The sequence below is a fragment of the Mauremys mutica genome, chromosome 22 (genome assembly GCF_020497125.1).
Source record: "Mauremys mutica isolate MM-2020 ecotype Southern chromosome 22, ASM2049712v1, whole genome shotgun sequence".
Taxonomy (NCBI): domain Eukaryota; kingdom Metazoa; phylum Chordata; order Testudines; family Geoemydidae; genus Mauremys; species Mauremys mutica.
The window spans coordinates 16,085,548-16,104,077 of record NC_059093.1 but is presented as its reverse complement, the minus strand read 5'-3'; the positions used below and the strand labels follow the sequence as shown (position 1 = coordinate 16,104,077).

General features: G+C 51.7%; 1 protein-coding gene across 8 annotated transcripts in view; it reads right to left on the bottom strand.

Moving 5' to 3' along the window:
• Positions 1–1,715: 1,715 nt before the first annotated feature.
• KIRREL3 (kirre like nephrin family adhesion molecule 3) overlaps positions 1,716–18,530 on the bottom strand; it is a 728,850-nt gene continuing 712,035 nt past the window's right edge. For 4 of the 8 annotated variants that reach the window (XM_044997029.1, XM_044997030.1, XM_044997026.1 and 1 more), the window contains 2 exons: positions 5,534–5,620; positions 1,717–4,164 (listed from right to left, as the gene is read on the bottom strand). In XM_044997029.1, coding sequence (XP_044852964.1) covers positions 3,721–4,164; positions 5,534–5,620 — 531 coding nt within the window. In that variant the 3' untranslated portion in view covers positions 1,717–3,720. Of the gene's footprint in view, positions 4,165–5,533; positions 5,621–18,530 lie in introns of all 8 variants that reach the window. The other 4 variants (XM_044997032.1, XM_044997033.1, XM_044997034.1 and 1 more) reach the window with 2 other exon arrangements.

The following is an 18,530-nucleotide window of genomic DNA, read 5'->3' as shown; positions in this document are numbered from 1 at the left end:
AAGGAGGCTGATCCCGCATCTTGGCTGGGGGTTAGACTAGATGACCTTTGCGGTCCCTAACCCTAATGATGCACTGACTGTGAATCCTTCTCTCGTTGGGCTGGCTAACCCTAGAGCTTGATGCCAAGCCGAGCAGGTGGCTGGGGTGACTCTGCGGTGTGGGGTGGTGGAAGGGAGACTGGGAAAAGTGGAGACCATCTCAGTGCTCTTAGAAAGGGCCAGGGGTGTAAGGTCCTTGCCTCTGCGTGTGAGAAGGAAGTGAGTTTCCCCAGTATTCCCAGAGCTTGTCTGCTGGCTGGCCGGATAGATGCTGAGAGCCTGGTGACAAAACTAAGGCTAGCAGAAGGGTCTGTCTTGGTGACCGAGTGCTTTTCTGGTCTGGTGTTGAGACACCAGGTCCTCTCCAGCTGTCTCGCTCTTTCAGTGCGCTAGTTCGATTACAGCTAGTGTGGGTATTTACACCTCCCGCTCAATGTGTAAATGGCCCCTGTCTGGCGGGCCCCTCCCCTCAGCTACATGGGAAAGCGTGTGTGGAGGGGAGGGGGTTACTACCTCTAATAGGGTGTAGTAGTTTGAAATATGGGAGGGTGTCTCCACAGACCACCAGCAAATGCTCCACAGGCGGCAGTTAGGAACCATTACTCTTGTCCCTCTGCTTCTCAGGCCTTTATTTTCACTTTAATCCTTCACCCCCCACATGCCTCAATCCTCACAGCTCTGCCTTGTCCCCGTGGACTGGGACAGGAGCGAGTCCTGAGCAGAGAATGTCCCAAAGACTTTTACACTTTGTACAAGAAACCGGAGGTGGCCAGACGACTCCTTCAGCCCTGCGCTGCCAACCTGCCCCAGCTCTGGGCTGGGGAGCTGGAGGCAATGGACTTGGTCCCATCGCCTGGCTGCCAGCCACCCAAAAGTCACACGTGCTCTGTTATATAGTAGGGGGCAGCAATGCAGTGAGGTGCGGTGATTCCTAGCTATTGAGAGCTGGTATCCATTCCAGAGCCCCGGGAATGCTCCCTGGTTTCTTTATGCATGAGAGGATTTGCACATAAAGCCAAATTCTCTCCTCACCACCTGTGTAAATCAGGACTAACTCCTCTGAAGCCAAGGGAGTTACTTTGGAGTTACACGGGGGGAACGGAGAGCAGAATCTGGCCTTTTTTATAATTAAAGGGAAACGCTCCTGGGATAGTTTAATCCCCAATATAAATGTTCTTGTTTTTGACAAATCCTTTAACACCTCCTACGGTCAACGGAACTGTTCCTGTGACTTGTATTTATTTATTTTCCCAATTCCAGCTAACCCAGGCTTGTGTGGGGTTGGTTTTTAATGGTGGTTTGGATTTAAAGAGTGGCATTTGCAACCCACCAATGAGACGCAGAAAAAGACTGAGGGTAACATTTTTTTAAAAAAGGTGCCTAAGTGACTTAGGTGCTTAAATGGCATTTACAGAAGTAATTTAGGCATTTAGGGGCAGATTTGTGAAGGTAGTAAGGTGCCTAAAGATGCAGATAGGCAACTGGATGCTTTTGCAAATCTTACTAGACACCTAAGTAAGTCCCATTGACTTTCAATAACATTTAGGTTCTAAAGTGATTTAGGAGCTTTTGAAAAATTTACCCTTAGCCTGTTCAGTTTGATTTGAGTGATGAAATACAGGGACCAAACGCAAACAAAGGGTGAAAAGACCAAAGTGGATTTTTTTTCCACAGGCTGCCTCAGTTTTAGTAAACAGAGCTGTTTTACTGACAACAAGGGAGGATTTTTCATCTAGAATTAATTTTTAATCTAGATTGCAAGATTTTAGGGGCTGGTCTGGTCTCTTATTCTGTTTGGGCAGTGCCCTGTCCAACGGGAGGCCTTAGATCCTACCATAATAAATATGGCTCAGTAGTATAAATGGATCAAGTTCTGCTCCGTTACCAGCATAGCAATAAACCTCTGACCCTTCTGAAGTGCCCCATGGCCTCTGATGTGTTAATGTGAGTCCAGACCTAGGGTGGGCCTGAATTCCCCCACCTCCCCCAAATTCTGCCTCAGAGCCTCTATGTGTTCATACAGCGCCCAGCACGCTGGGGCCAAAGCCCTGTAATATGAAAGTTAAATGAGAACAACGGGCCGGGCCAGATCCCCGCAGCTAAATCAACCTCACACTCCGGCCTATTGGCATGAGATTGTCACGCTGGCAATGACCGTATCAAATCTGGCCCAGCCGGGATCAGCAAGGCCTGCCCTAAGGAGACTCCATTTTGAAAGCACAGAAGCAGAGTGAAATTGGGTGTAGGTGCCCTCCCGGAACGGACACGTTTATTTGATATAACCTGAAAGGGCCCAGACGCAGAGGAGCTTGTTACACCGCTTGTATTAATCTTCCAGTTGTGCTATTGGGGTTATACACAGGCAGCAGTAAGAGATTGCTCGCTGTTGGCGTGCCCCCCCGCTTTGGGAGGGTCCTCTGTGACTGTCATACCTAACTCAGATGGAGACAGTCCTCCACCACGCTGTGTCCAACAACCGTTCCTGGCTCATGGCAGAGTCCCCGGTGCGTGACAACTGCTGTGGAGCAGCAGGACTGGCCCCCTCGCGCTGTGTCAGTCCCCAGACACACTGTAATATGATGGACACTGAACACCAAATGACATAAGAGAACCAGATTTAGCAGCGTCAGTGCGCCTATGTTACACCACCGCCTGTTATGTTTCTGTTGCGCTGTCTTAAATGAAGCCACGCCCTCTCGTGGTCAGAAAACACGGCTCAGAGTCATGGGGTCGCGTGTGGCGATGGGTCTGAGATGCAAGCTCCCTGGAGCGTCGTCCTGTGGCAATGCAACGGAAGTCAGAGGAAGGGCGCTGGGGGAAGACCTCTGAGCCGACTCCCTCGTCGGCTTCCCAGAGGGAGAGCAGCCCCCGTGGGAGGGCTTGCAGAGGAGAGGAAAGGCGAGGTGTTGCGGGGGGAACCAACGGGCTGTAGCAGTGTGGCCCTGTCAGCGTGTGAGGGGAGGCCACCGTGCTGCTAGCCCCTGGGCCAGTGGGAAGCTGCCCCTGTGCCTGACGGACGCGGACAGTTCTTGTTAAGTGAAGTAAGTGCTGAAAGGCTCATGTGAGGAGGGGCCGTGGGCACGGGGTGGTTCTTGGCCCAAACAAAACTCTAGAGGGGTGCACTGAGTGCTGCAGGGCTCCTGGCACTCTTCAGGGCACGCGTGGAAGGCGTCTCTCTCCCCGAAGGGGGCACGGAGGAAAATGCCCTGGAAGAGGCTTCCGGTTCCTGGTGGGGGACTGGGGGCGCTGGGTGCCAAGGTCACGGCAAGGCGCGCCCCTTCCCCTCCCCACAGTGCCAGTCTCCAGGTCCAGCCTTCCCCGTGGTTTGTGCTTGAATCGGTTTGGTCTTGGCTGCTGTAGTCTCCCCGCCCCGCAATGGTCCCAGGTTAGACATTGCCCCATGGGGCTAGGAAGGAGACTGCAAGTCTTCAGAGGTTGGAGGGGGGGGGGAGAGCGGTCCAAGACACCCCTCCCTCCCCCAGGCACCCCACAGGAGCCAGGGGGTGTCGTTTTACTGTGGACAAAAGTGCTTTGGAAAATAAACTCATGAGAACTAGAATAAAGCTTGGGCCAAGATCACTTCTGCAGCTCCCAGCTGCTGGGGGCTCCCCAGTATCCAAAGCCTCGGCCCGTGGCCATCTGTCCCCGCCCACCCCCCGCTGCTGGCCACGTCCCAGCCGCTCACACGTGCGTCTGCATTCTCCTCTGCAGGGGCCGGCTGGGGTCTGAGTTCTGGGACGAGGACTGTGAGTGGTGGGAGGAGGAGGCCGAGGCCTTGCTGGCCTTGTCGAACTGGACGTAGCCATCCTGCTTGCCGCTGCTGCTGACGCTGCTGTCGCACTGCGTGTCGAGGAAGGAGCTGCTGTCGCTCATGGAGCCCCGCTGGAACTCCCGCTCGCACAGCTCGATGGAGCTGCTGCCCATGCCAAGCACGAAGCGCTGGCTGTAGTCGTAGAGCCGGTTCTGCCCGCTCAGGGTGGTGTAGATGTTGGTGAAGGACATGCCCGTGGGCACCCGCTGCTTGTTGGCGGGCCTCAGGTCCGGCTGGCAGCCCGAGAGGGAGATGGTGGGGGTGGAGTGGTGGTCCTTGAAGGTGTTCACGCTGTAATAGCCATTGGTGGGGTCCTGAGGGGAGAGACACGTTACTGTGACACAGCAGCCCTTTGGGGGTCTGTCAGGCCTGATGTGCTCACTACACCTAACTCCTAAATATAAACCCACAAGGCGGCACGCCACATAGCATAGGGAAACGAATAACTCACTGCTCATGAATATTCTTGTGCGGTGTATGGATATGCGCTAGAATTATGTTCTTAAAATGTGTTTGGCAAACAAGGAATAACCCAGTCTGCCCTAGACAAAGGAGTGGATATTTGCTTCTCTGACCAGGTTGGTGGTTGGGCAGGGACAACAAAAGTACATTTACATAAAAGGTAAACAAAGCCACCAACCCAGCGAGTTGGGCAGGTAGCCTCTTACCTATAAAGACAGGGGGTCTGCACCTCTAGTGATAAGCAACTGAATCAGCTGATTGCATGCAATATTACTGTGCCGTACAAGTGTACTGAGTAAGGTCTTTTATGAAAACCTGTAACCCAACAGTGATTCAGATCACTGTCTCTCAACCTTTCCAGACTTCTGTACTCCTTTCAATAGTTTGATTTGTCTTGTGTACCCCAAGTTTCACTTCACAGAGGGCAACAAAAATGATTAGGGGGCTGGAGCACATGACTTATGAGGAGAGGCTGAGGGAACTGGGATTGTTTACCCTGCAGAAGAGAAGAATGAGGGGGGATTTGACAGCTGCTTTCAACTACCTGAAAGGGGGTTCCAAAGAGGATGGGTCTAGACTGTTCTCAGTGGTAGCAGATGACAGAACAAGGAGTAATGGTCTCAAGTTGCAGAGGGGGAGGTTTAGGTTAGATAATAGGAAAAACTTTTTCACTAGGAGGGTGGTGAAGCACTGGAATGGGTTACCTAGGGAGGTGGTGGAATCTCCATCCGTAGAGGTTTTTAAGGCCCAGCTTGACAAAGCCCTGGCTGGGATGATTTAGTTGGGTTTGGTCCTGCTTTGAGCAGAGGGTGGAACTAGATGACCTCCTGAGGTCCCTTCCAACCCTGAGATTCTATGAACCAGCTGATGCTATTACACCTGCCTATTATATCTCTTATTGCAGCTGCTCCCTGGGAGCTGGGCTCTGAAATGTAGCTTCTTGTGGCTGCTGCCTGAGGCCCAGCGGGCAGGGCACTGGGTTGGCAGCCAGCAAACATCTGTTCTATTTCTGGCTGTGCCTGGGAGCTTGGAGAAGTCCCTGCCTGTTTCCCTTCTGTCTTGTCTGTTCACACTGTAAGCTCTTCAGGGCAGGGCCTGCCTCTGCCTAGGTGTTTGTGCAGCACCTAGCACACCGGGGCCCTGATCTCAGTTGGCTACTGCGAGTCACATATGATACTAAGGGGTTTAGGTGCCTGAGGCTGGGTGCAGGCCGCTGCTCACCTTCAGGTTCTGGAACTCCTTCTCCTCCTCCTTGAGCACCTCCAGCTGCTTGAGGACAGAATCCTGCTGGAACTCACCTCTGTCCATCTGCAAAACAAGACCAAGTCCCAGTGAGTTTGATGGTGGGGGCTCAGTGGATCTAGCCCTGTCAGTGCAGTGCCCAGAGGGCTGAGTTATACCACAAACCTTCCCTGCTCTCAGCAACCTGGTCCCTCACCTGCAGGTGGAGCACTGTCACCTGCACCCTGGGCTGTTCCCTCTCTCACCCCCCCAGGAAGTCCTTAATCACCCCACTTCAGATAGGGAGCTCCTCCAAATGTCCACCAGCCTCCTAGAGGAGGCAGCACTGGCTGCAAGAGAGAACTGCATACTCACCTCCAGAGCAGGAGCAGTGGTCACGGGGGCTGGCGACCAGCCCCTGCTGCAGGAGCGGTGGTGGAGCCGGAGCAGTGGCCAGCAGTCAGCCCCTGGCAGGGCTCCAACTGCTAGCCCCACCCCAGGGGACTTTTAGGAAAAGTCAAGGACGGGTCACTGTCTTCCCTGAACTGTTGTTTATTGCCCACGACCTGTCCCTGATTTTTCCTAAAAATACCGGTCACAAAATCTTAACCTCACTCATGAGTCTTCATGACTCAGTCTACGCGTTGCTCCAGGCACAGAGGAGTGAGGAATTCTCCTGACTTTGAACCTCATTAATAACTGATGGTGGGGTAAGCAGCAGCTGCCTTTGGCACAGAGCCCGGTGGGGCTGAGCTCAGGAAGAAAGAAAGGTTTATTTATCTGAATGCACCAAGTTATCAGACAGCTGATAATTCCCCCCTGGTGTTTCTGTGCTCTTGAATGGCACAGGCAGGTCAGGAGATTTCTAACGGCCGGACACGGCTCCTCGCATGTCTTAGTCCAAACCAATGCCGGTCAGGGATTGCAAGTGGCTGGCTACACTGTCCCAGGAAGGCAGCCCGAAGACCGCGTGGTCTTTGGTGGAGTAGCGAAGGGGACCCTGCCCAGACTGATGGGCCTGGAATTTGATCTGCTCCTGTCGACCCCACAGCTCAAGAGCTAACTTCAAAACATAGGCTTCAACACGAATCTTTTAAAAGGAGAAAAAACTCTGTGCTAACAAAGTGGCATATACAACCTGGCAGTCAAAACAGACCCTACAATAACAAACCGCTGCGTGCAGCCCTGCCGAAGGTCCAGAGAGGGGACCTGATGTCACCCTGCAGGTCAGTGGCCGAGCTGGGGACTCAAACCCAGCTCTTCTGAGCAGGCCATGCTGCTTCCCCCGAGTGACAGGGAAATGGCTTTTCCCACCCAGAGGCTAAGGGTTAAACTAACGGCAGCGGTCTGTGCCTGGCTTTGCTTTTGCAAAGATTGGAACGCAATGTACCTCCTCGCTCATCTGAATTTGGCTGCCGACAACGTTTCAAAATCCCAGGCCGGTCTGGGTATTTTCTTAGCGCTGTAATTAACTCCAAAGCCTGTGATTTTTTTCTGACTCCGGCTCCTCTCGAAGGTTTGAATCCCAGAGGTTTTACTGATCCCGTCTTTGACAGCCTATATCTGACTTTCCAAAGTACCACAGGGGGAGGGAAGGTAGATGGGACAGATCATTATTATTCTTTTTTTAAACCTCCCCTTTGCTTGCTCCAAGATCTCCTCCTGCCCCTCCCCATCCCCTCCCAAAACAGGCACCCCTTTCTGAGAGAGACATGAGGAATCTGAGTCTATTCTCACAGCCTCATTAGGTTTTCTTTGAAGAACGGCTGGGGCAAGGTACGCATTAATGAGAATATGGCTTTAATTACCTTTCCCTCAGAAAGGTGGGTCTGAATAATTATCAGCCAATTTCTCGGTTCCCTTTTATCTTCCGAGATATTGATTTAGTCTCTACAGTCTTCACGTTTTCTCTTTGCTGCTGTAGCCCAGACCTTCTGGTGGAATTACTGCCACTCAATGCCTAATCTAATCTCAATTCTAAATCTACACTAAAGTGCTGATTATTACCTGACTTCGTCGTCGTCGTCTTTTTTCGCTGGTAAGTGGTAGTGGAAATTTACCCTACAGCACTTTCTGTTGATCTCTGAAAAGCCTTTGATATGGCCATTTAATGCAATAAATTAAGGTACCTGAGTTTTGCTGGAAAAAAGCCTGTAACCTCCATTGATTTACCAGGGTAAATACATGTGTCACAAAGTATTAAATTCAGGGCAGATAAAATACCAAAAGGAGGAGTGCTCGCTCTATTGGCTGCATGTCGGCTTTAGTGCCATCTTAAATTCTTATGTTAAATTGAAGGGATGCTGTTAGGACCGTTAGATTCCACATTCAGAGCGTGTTTGTGTTACAGCTTTATAAACCTACTCGAAATGTTTCATGTTTTTCTGCTACTTCGGAAAGTGCAGGGTTTATTTTTCTTTAATTTGTGAGGCTTAGCCATTCTCCTGCAGTGTTTGTAACCAAAGACTGCTAGTGCAGGAGAGACATGGAAGTGCAACTGACTATATGATGAAACTGACCAGTCAAGCTACGCTGGCCTAGCTGCAAAAAGCAAACAAACAGCATAGGTGGTGAACTGTAAACCAGATTTAAAAAAACAACAACAAACTAACTTTTCCACGTTAAGAAGCCGAGGCACCATTAGTAACACACGTTTGGGGGTTCTTTTAAATAAACAGCAGTAGTTCTCAGACTGGTTTCTGGACTGTTGCAATGGACTTTGTGTATGATTATCCCCTGTAGTCGCTGGCCAAAGAGAGGGTAAGGGACCTTCTAGTGCTACCAGTTATGGGAGAGTTTCTATAGCTCATGTGGTAGAGAAACAGAAGGACTGGTGACTTGCTCTTATGTGTGTATAAGCTGCAGTGTATTGACTCTTCACCCCCCATGGAGCTCTTTCATAGAATATCAGGGTTGGACGGGACCTCAGGAGGTCATCTAGTCCAACCCCCTGCTCAAAGCAGGACCAATCCCCAGACAGATTTTTACCCCAGATCCCTAAGTGGCCCCCTCAAGGATTGAACTCACAACCTGGGTTTAGCAGGCCAATGCTCAAACCACTGAGCTTATCCCTCCAGCCCCAAGATATTTAAATCTTGACCCTAGGCTGGATTTGAACTCGCAACCTAGGGTGACAGGATCTAGATCCGACTTACTCTTTCATTCTGAGACTCAGTGGCAGCGTGATGGTGTCGTGTGATGATCTCTCCCCTGTGAAGTGGCTGGCAAAATGAACAGGCTGGAGATCTCCTTATATAGGAGAGCTACCTTGAACAGAAGACTGGGTGAGACCTCTGGGTCAATGAGTCCCAGCCCCTGCTATCACAGGCAGCCTGGTCATGGAATCCTGTTCAGATACTAATCAAACGCCCATTTTAAAACTAGTAGGGTGTTTGCCCCTCACTGCCCCCATTGGGAGGCTGTTCTAGAACCACAGTCCTCTGATGGTTCGTGATCATCTAATTTCCAGCTTGCATTGGCGTTTGCTTGCACGTGATGGTGTTAAGGTGCCATGTGGAATGTGGACTCCAGCATCTTGCCCAGTGGCTTCGAGGCAGCTGTGGATGGTGCTGGGGAGGAATTCATGCTGCCCCACTCAGCCTGGGCTGGAGGTGGCACAGGCGTCAGCACAGGGCAAGGGGGAAGGGTGCTGCATTGCCATGTGAGCACCTCCTGCTGGCAGATTGGAGAGGGAGTGTGGCCATTGGACATGGCTCTCTCAAGGTGTAGCACTGTTCTGAGCCAGCGAGGCGGTGTCCCAGGGTTCCAAATATAAAGAATATGGTCACTTGGCCACAGAGTGATGCCGAGGTGGGAATTAGCATCATTTCCCCCAGATCCATAGGCACAGCCAGCTCGGCGCCAGGTGGAGACTGTGGACTGCAATGTGCAGCAGTCAGACTAGATGATCTTGATGGTCCCTTCTGGCCTGAATGTTTAGGAGACTCTTGGCTTCACTGGTGTGGCACCTGCTTACACCAAATGATGATAACACTTTGTCTTTCCCTGCTGCTTTCCATCTGACCCTCTTCTTCTCGTGAATTCCCTGTCCTTCCCTGGGGGCTGGGTTGTGCTGTGCCATGGTAGGAGGGCGTGTGAGTTCCATTGACCTTCAGAGCTGTGCTGTAGGGAGCTCTAACTGGCCCTCCAGGCTGGTGGTGGGGGGTTAAGTGCTAGAGCAACAACCTATTCTGGTGAAACAGTGACTTTTATAGGGGGGTGGAATAGGTCAGTGGTTTGAGCATTGGCCTGCTAAACCCAGTTCAATCCTTGAGGGGGCCATTTAGGGATCTGGGGCAAAAAACCAGTCAAGGACAGTACCTGGTCCTGCTAGTGAAGGCAGGGGACTGGACTCCATGACCTTTCAAGGTCCCTTCCGGTTCTACGAGATAGGTATATCTCCATATATTCTTTAAACACAACAGCAGCAAAGAGCACAACTGTCCAGCAGGGTGGAGCCTTGTTCATATGCTGAGCGATGTCTGACCGTACAGGAAGGATTTAGACACAGATTTTTTACCTTTACTGCGGTAGCGTCTCGGAGCTCCCATCACAGACTAGGACCCTGCCATGCAAACACAGAGCAAAAAGACAGGCCCTGCCCCGAAGTCGTGCTTTACAAACACTGATTGGGTTAAGCCAGATCACCCTGGGAGGGAGTAGATGACTATTATCACCCAGGGGGGTAAACTGAGGCACAGAGGAGTTGAGTGACTTCCCAAAGTCACTCTGATTTCATGACAGGGTTGGGGGTACACACAGGCATCCTATTGCCCAGTTCCATAAGAAGGAAGTCGGGGGAACATTCCCCTTTATTCTTCTTCCAGGAGTCGATGTGGTCTTGGTTCCCAACAGTGAGACTTAGCCAACTGATGAAATCCTCAAAGTCCAATTCTGTGCCACGTCCACTACATTAATTACAAAGAGAGGCAGCTCTTCACTCCAGTGTGGTAATATTGTCTCTTGTTAGCTGCTCTGACTTCCTAGTGCTGCTAGGGGGCAGTGCACCCCCATTAGCCGAGAGCCGCTTGGGAGTGGGTGTGTATGAAACCGAGGGAGAGCCCCGTGACAGAGCTGAGGGTTAGTGCCAGAACGGAGCAGTTCATAAAGCAAATTCACATCAGCTAATTTATAATTCCTGAATTAAGCCAGTCATTAACGTGACCTTTATTAACGTTTACACTGTGGCTCAGTTCAGTGCAATCTCACTTCATCATTAGCAGTCGCGCGGGGAGGATTCATTTGCTTTCCTTTCTCGCTCTTTCATCCGACAGTAAATATGTGGTTCAGCGATTCCTGACTGGGCCCTGGAGCCAACTGATGCCCTGCCCCTGCCCCGCACCAGAATCGCAGCCGGGCTAGCTCCGAACTGAGAAAATGAATGTTGTGTGCTGATGAAAGGAGCTGAATTGCCAGCCCCGGAGCAAGGAGTCCTCCATTTAGCCACCGAGCAAACCTGGGGTGGGCAGTGCTGGCCTACCAGCGAATGCATGGATGGAACGGGCCAAGGAGACAGCACTCAGGCTCCTAGATCCCTATCCCCTCGCTGGGCAGGGCTGGCATGTGTTGGGGGGGGGGGGGCTGCAGGAGGGAAGCTTGCCAGGCAATGCTTTGATGGCAGGAATCGATGACACCCATCCCCCTCTTTTAACTGAACCGCTCCGATTTCTTTTCCATCTGCTACAGCACAGACTGGAGAAGAGCAGGTTGTGTGAGAGCTGCAGAGCCAGCGTGAACAGCACCCAGCCTGCTGCATGCATATCAAACACCATCCAGAGCGACGGTATATAAATAGCATGTTAATGAGGAGGCGCTTAGTTTAAACAGGTGGGTGCATGTATCAATACATGGAGTGGAGCTAGACGTTGATTTTATTCCTATGATTCATGGGAATTATTTGTGCACATATGGGGCCGTGGGGTGAAGGGGAATGAGAGAGAGCGAGAGATGGTCTGAGCACAGGCTTGGGAGCCAGGAACTCCTCAATTCCATTAGCTTTGGCACTGAGGACTGGCTGTTCAGGTTTGGGATTTACCGTCCCTTCCTTGGTTTCCCTACCTGTAAAATGGCAATCACACTGCTCACCTACCCACTTGGCCCAAAGATGCTGGAAACATTCAGGCTTGTAAAGCACTGGGAGGGAGTATGGTGTAGTGGTGAGAGCACAGGACTGGCGGTGCACTTTTGTGTTCTCTGCCTGGCTCTGCCTCTGACTCCTGTGAGACCCCGGGTGAGTCATGTGTCCTCTCTGTGTCCCCGTTTGCCCATCTGTCAGTGAGGGCTAATACTTTGGGGGTGGGGTGGGGTGGTTAATGGGCTGATATTTGGCAAGCCCCTGGGATCCCCAGATGAAAGGCGCTATCTGAGTGCAGAGTGGTATGTTAGTCTTATGAGGCTGGAAAGTGCTAGTTTGACTTACTGCGTCGTCAAGGGGAGACGAGACACGGGGCCAGGGACAGAAATAACTGCATTAAGTGCTGGCAAAAACATCGACGTTACCATTTATATTGAAGAAATGTCATGAAAAGCATAGAAAGGAATAAAGCTGGAGCTGGGCCCATGGGCAGAGGCTTTCCACTGGCGCATTAAGGCACCAGCCTCATCTCTGGCACGACTCCACTGAGTCTGGTGGCGTTACCTCTTGGGGGCACTTGGGCAGACAGGTTTTGTGTTGAATGCCGGGTGTGTCAAATGGAGAGGTGACCTAGGTGGTTCATCGTACGCATCCACGAGCGGGTGGAACTCTGGCCTGGCTTATGCTCAGAGAGAGCCCCGAGAGACATTTGGTAGGGATTTTTTCCTCCAAAGAAATTGACAAGTGTGGATTTTAATTATTTGCTCAGCTCTTTTAGAGACCCCCACGGTCCTTTTCATTGTGAAGAGGTGGGAATCAAGTGTACCAGGTTCTGCACCCATCATCCTGGACTGTGCAGGACGTGTTGGCGTAGTAGGGGACAGGTCGTGGGCACGTGGATTGCTTGGGAATGATAGGAACCCCCGAGGCTGCTCTATCTTGCACCGGGGTTGAGAAGGGTATAGATCGGGCCACAGAATTGGAGAGCCAGAACTGGTTCTCTGACAGCCCTCTGATCTCCTGCACCAAGTGGGTCTCAGAGCAGGGCAGAATCTGGGCCAGAATATTATGGTGCCTCAGACTGCCTCTCTTTCTGCATTGGGAGACGATAGCCAGGCCAGTGTCTATGCTATAGTATTGAGGACTTTGCCTTTAAGGGGTGAGTGCTGTGAAGCTCTTGTCATGCACAGCTAGTTGGAAGCAGATACAGAATAAAGCAGATAATACTCAGTCCTGCCTTGAGTGCGGGAGACTGGACTAAGACGACCTCTCGAGGTCCCTTCCGATCCTATACTCACCCCCAAGTGTAGGCCGGGGGCCGGGGCAAGCCAGGATTTGCAGTATTGGGCTTGACTGGAGGTTACTTACTCTGTTTCCAAGCGTGCGTTGTTCCAATGGGCAGACTCACCCAAGGACAGCGTAGGCCATGGAGACGCAGCCCCCTTCCATACCCTAATGATGACTCTTGCGAGTCGAGGGTGGAGGCACAGCTCTGGCTGCAGCGCTAGCCCTGGGAGGTGGGTAAATACAGGGCTGGCAGGCTGGAACTCACACTCAGGATGAACTTCTTTTGTCTGTAGCTGTCTCACTCCTGCTGGGTCCCATGTGTGACCCGAGAGAGAGCTCACGATGGGATCAAGCCCAGCCCAGAGTAGATGGGTCTGCAGGGCAGAGGGAGCAAGGAGCTAGGATGTGCTTTATTTAATAGCTAATATTCTCTCCTTGGTGGCAGCAAGGGAGAGCTTTGACAGAGCGGCCCTGCAGGGTGCTAATGCCCCAGCTGGACTCGCAGCCCTCTGTTGTTCCCATGACCAGGAGAAGGGCTTTCTCTGTGAGCCAGCGAGTGGGAGTTTTGCTCTGTTAGTTAAATACACGCTTTGTGTGTTCCAGCTCTCTGCCAGTGTCTGGGCCTGGGTTCCTGGCCACCATATGGACTAAGACACCAATATGCTTTTGTCCTTTGGTCATGCTGTTGTCACACAGATGGCTGGTGATAAAGCTACCCGCAGACCTGTTAAAGCTGAGTGGCTGCCATGAACTTATTGCCTGGACTGCTGAATTCAAGGGCATAGCTGGATCTTGGGAACACTAAGACAGACCCTAGTTCTGCTTGGCAGCACTGTCTGCCAGCAGCTGTTGTCTGTCATTCTCGGGACTAGTCACGGCTGCTCAGGGAGCCATCCGGAGCCCCATCCCACAGCTTGCGTTCCCACGGCCAAGGCAACAGTTGCCGTTTGAGGCGGCTGGTGTCGATTTTCCCCTTCCAGCTCGGATGCCTCTGCTGTTGGTTGGATCTGTTTTTGCTAGAGAAATTTACAGCTTTTGGCCGAACCAAGCCTAGTGCTTCAGGGAGGACTTGGCCAGGTGCATCGTGCGGGAGGTTTTGGACTGACTGCTGCTGGAAGCAGAATACCCACGGAATGGCTGGTGCTCCTCCGAGAGGGAGGCAGGTGTGTCATTGCCACTAAGGCAACCGCTGAGAGGAGCCAGCGTAGGACCAAACCGAGCCTGGGCATGTGCAGGGATGGGGGAGAAGGTGCAAAGAGCCATCCCCTCCCATTGGGTCCCTGTGCTGAAGCCACATGGGTAGCATGGACACTGCTCCAGGAGGAGGGAGGGATAGGGTGCAAGTGGCGACGCTCTCCGGTTGACTTAGCACCTGAGGAGCGCTCAGAGCACCATCCCTCACAGGCTCCTACCAAAGCCAGACACCAGGCGACGTGGTTTCCATTTGTTAACTGTTTACACACGTCGCACACAAACTACGTGAAAAGAACATTTTTAAGGCTGCAAAGTCAAATGCCTGAATTAAGGTGACTTCATTTGCCCCCCTTGTGCCTATGCGCCGTGACAGGACCCGGCCTCATACTATTTCCCACAGTCCCAGTCTCCTTCTCATCCATGGGCTTCCAATCCCCCTCATTTCCCATGCCTGCTTCCAGTCCCAGTCTCCCCCCAGCCCAACTCTCTGGCTTCTCCTCCAGTCTCATTCTTCCCTCTCCATGCTCTTTATCTGAACCTGCTCCCCCACCTCTTACCCCGGGTCCAGCTCTTCTCTCCTCTGCATTCAAATCCGGCAGCTTTCTCGGCTCAGTTGTGGGAGGATCATTGAGCGCACAGGAGAAACAGGTTCCCCGGTCTCAGTTCTGGTGTCTGGACCCAGCCCGGAGCTACAATTGTACGGACCGTCTTGCTCAGCACCAGGATGGAGCATTCTCGGTGCAAACGGAAACTTCAGCAATTATAACTCTGAAGCTCTAGTAAGTATCTGTGGCGCACGGGCGAACTGCACTAGTTCAAAAGCTTATAATTTGGGTGGCTTTTCACAGCAATGGCAAAAGGCCAATCCCGGACACCCAGGCGACTCCCGCCTGCCAAATGTCAAGTCCCCGCTCCAAAGCACGAGGGCAGTAGCATTGCCCAAAAGAAAGGTTGCCAGAATTTAACATGGGCTAAACAACATATGGCCTGGGAACCGTCAGGGCAAATGGTAAAGTTTGGCAGAGTTGTATGCCACTGAAAATGGCATCTTATAACGGGAAGCGTCAGCAACTTTAATCAGCACTCGTGCTGGGGGTGTTCACTGCACACCAGCCCTGAAGGGGTTAAAGGTGCTCAGCAGGGGCCAATTAACTTTGTAGGCTGCACCTGGGGGAGAGCCAGGCCTGATGAAGGTTAATTGATGATGAAGCCCAGCTGGGCAGGAACAGGCTGGGCTTGTATAAAGCCAGGAGCATGTGAGCGGAAGGGGGCTGCAGGGAGAGATTCTGAAGTTGGTGTCTGTAGACAGAGCGGTGGGCAAAAGCCCTGGGATCCTGTCTTTGATGGAAAGGGTTTACCCAGAGGAGTTTCAGGGAAGAAAGCCTGTGGAGGAAGCCCTGGGAGAGATCAGGGAGGGTTGACACTGTGCAGACTTTGGCTACTGATTATAGGATCTCTGGGGTGGAACCATGGGCCTGGGTTCCCCTAGCAGCCACGGGGAAGAGACTCGGGACTGCTGAAGATGGCATCTGGACAGCTGGTCTGGCGAGATTTCGATACCCTGGAAGGGCTGAGTCCTGGAGAGCGAGAGGGGCTGCAATGTGAGTGAGTGACGGAAGGGGGCACTAAAGGGCAGGAGAGCTGGTCCCATAACCTGGCTATGAGGAGGCCCAACAGTGCTGAGTGAGACCCTGTATGTAACAGAGGCACAGAGCATTCTCGTCTCAGGAACTTTTCAAGGGAGGCAGAGCTCCCATTCGAGAGGGGCTGCCCCAGGATGAATTCTTGCTGAGTCAGCTAGAATCCCTCTGGGGGTCTTTGGCTGGAGGCAGGCAGCCCCTGAGATAAGCCATCACCCTGCTTCCTGCCTAGTCATCTGACATATTACCATTGTATCAGCACACCTCACAGGGGCAGGGCTGTGCTGCTATTATTCCCCCTTTCACAGGCGATGCGGTGTAGAATCATAGACTATCAGGGTTGGAAGGGACCTCAGGAAGTCAACTAGTCAAACCCCCTGCTCAAAGCAGGACCAATCCCCAGATCCCTAAATGGCCCCTCAAGGGTTTAACTCACAACCCTGGGTTTAGCAGGCCAATGCTCAAACCACTGAGCTATCAAGGTCATGTACGCAGCATGGGCTGGAACAGGAAGTTGACTCCATGCTCCCACGGCAGTGCCTTAACCACTGGCCCTTGCTGCCTCTTTTCAGGCTAGCTCTAGGCTGCCTGCCTGAGCCATGTGCAGTCTAATCCTTTGCATGCTGAAGGATTCACTCATTTAATGCTGCAAAATGAAGCAGTTTTCATCTGGGGTGTTGAATTCAACCGACCGGATATTAAATTCTTTGGCTTCATTTTTGAAGACTATGTTTTTAAAAGAGTTCTCCCTGCAGATTGCCATGTCAGGTCCCTAGCCGATAGGAAGCGATGAATTCGTCCAGATTGGCACATTCAAAGTTACACACCTGCCGAGACCTGAGATGTATTTTTTTTCCCCCTGGAATTTAATTATAATGTTTCCTGCTTGTAGTATAATTGGATGACACTTCTTGGCGGCTTTAAACTTGTGCAGGTCAAAACCTAACAGAGCGGCTGGATGTTGGTTAATAGATTCCCAAGGCTGCAGCTTTGTCTGGTTCCCTGACGAGGGCTCACTTTGGGACCGGCAGCGGTAAAAACAAACAAACAAAACAAACCCCCCAGTGGAGATTTTCAAAGCCGGCTAGAGATTTATCTGGACAGTTGGGTGGATAACAAGGATATTCAAAGTTAGAGTGGTAAATAATAAAACCAAGCCTTAGATGGGATATTAAAAACCCTACTTTGGCGGTGAACCAGCCCCTAACTCTTAAGGTTTGGGGGGGTTATCCCACATCTTCTTACTAGATGGATCATGGGGCCGATCCTGGTGTTTCTTATGTTGAATGCAGGAACACGAGAGCAACATCCAGATGGACAAATTAAGTCCTGCAATAAGCTGATTTTTTTTTTAAGTGAGCACTTTGTTCCCTGGTTCCATGATGGAAGAAAAGTTCTTTCTATAAATAGTTGAATATGCCTTTGGCCACAGAGAAAGCCAGACTGGTACTATAGCCCAGGGGATAGGAGACTCACCTGGCATGTGGGCAGCCCAAGCTGAGTTCTCTGTATCAGCGGTTATTTAATTTATACAAGGTGGAATCTCTTCAACAAGGAGGGTAACCTTGGAATTCCCAAGGCCTGTGATTAGGGTGCTGTCTTTAGAGACCATAAATGAGAGTTCAAATCCCTCCTCTAAATCTGGCAGAGAGGGGCTGGGATCCTGGGTCTCCCACAGCTTGGGTTAGCGCTCTGATCACTTAGCTAAAGGGGGCTTCCAGATCCTTATTCTTTTGGAGAAAGGCCCCTAACCCCAGGAGAAAGTCCATGGCTGAAAATCCCAAGTGGAGCTAGGCGAGGGATATGGCCTAAGCCCCTTTGAGGCTACTGGCAGCTCCTCACTCAGTGTGATGGCTTTTGTGGATCTCATTCTTAGGTGCTTAGGTCTCCCCAGGCATCATACAGGGAGCCTGGGTGCCTGACTTCTGGCTGAGGATTTGGCTGGGCACCTAACGCTAACTGGGTGCCATTCTGAGCCTAAGTCATCTTGTGGATCTATCTCTATGCATTAGTTTCCACAGAATCATAGGGTTAGAAGGGCCCGGCAGGTCTACCCCCCTGTCAAGCTGCAGGATTTGTTGTCTAAACATCAAAGGCAGGCGGCCATCCAGCCTCTTTTTGAAAACTTCCAGTAAAGGAGCTTTCGTGACCTTCCTAGGCAGTCTGATCCATTGGCAGACTGTTCTTGCAATTAGGAAGTTTTTCCTGAGACTTAATCTAAATCTGCTCTGCAGTAGTTTGAACCCATTGCTGTTTGTCCTGCCCTCTGTGGCAAGATAACACAACTTTTCTCCATCTTTTGATGGCAGCCTTTCAAGTATCTGAAGACCGCTAGCTAAGCTCCACTTTTCCAAATTAACCATACCCAGTTTCTTCAGCCTTTGCTCATATGGCTTGTATTCCATCCCTTTGTTCATCTTTGGCGCTCACCAGGGGCGGCTCTAGACATTTCGCAGCCCAAACCAGGGCGGCATGCCGCGGGGGGCGCTCTGCCGGTTGCCAGGAGGGTGGCAGGCGGCTCCGGTGGACCTCCCGCAGGCGTGCCTGCGGAGGCTCTGCTGGTCCCGCAGCTTTGGTGGCCCTCCCGCAGGGACGCCTTGGCGTGGAGCCGCCCCTGGTGCTCACCTCTGGATCCTCTCCAGTTTCTCTACATTCTTTTTATACATTGGCGACCAAAATTGGACACGGTACTTCAGCTGAGGCCTAACCAGTGCTGAGTAGAGTGTTACTATTCACCTCCTGTGACTTGCATGCTATGCCTCTGTTAATGCAATCTAAAATTGGATTTGCTTTTTTTTTTGTT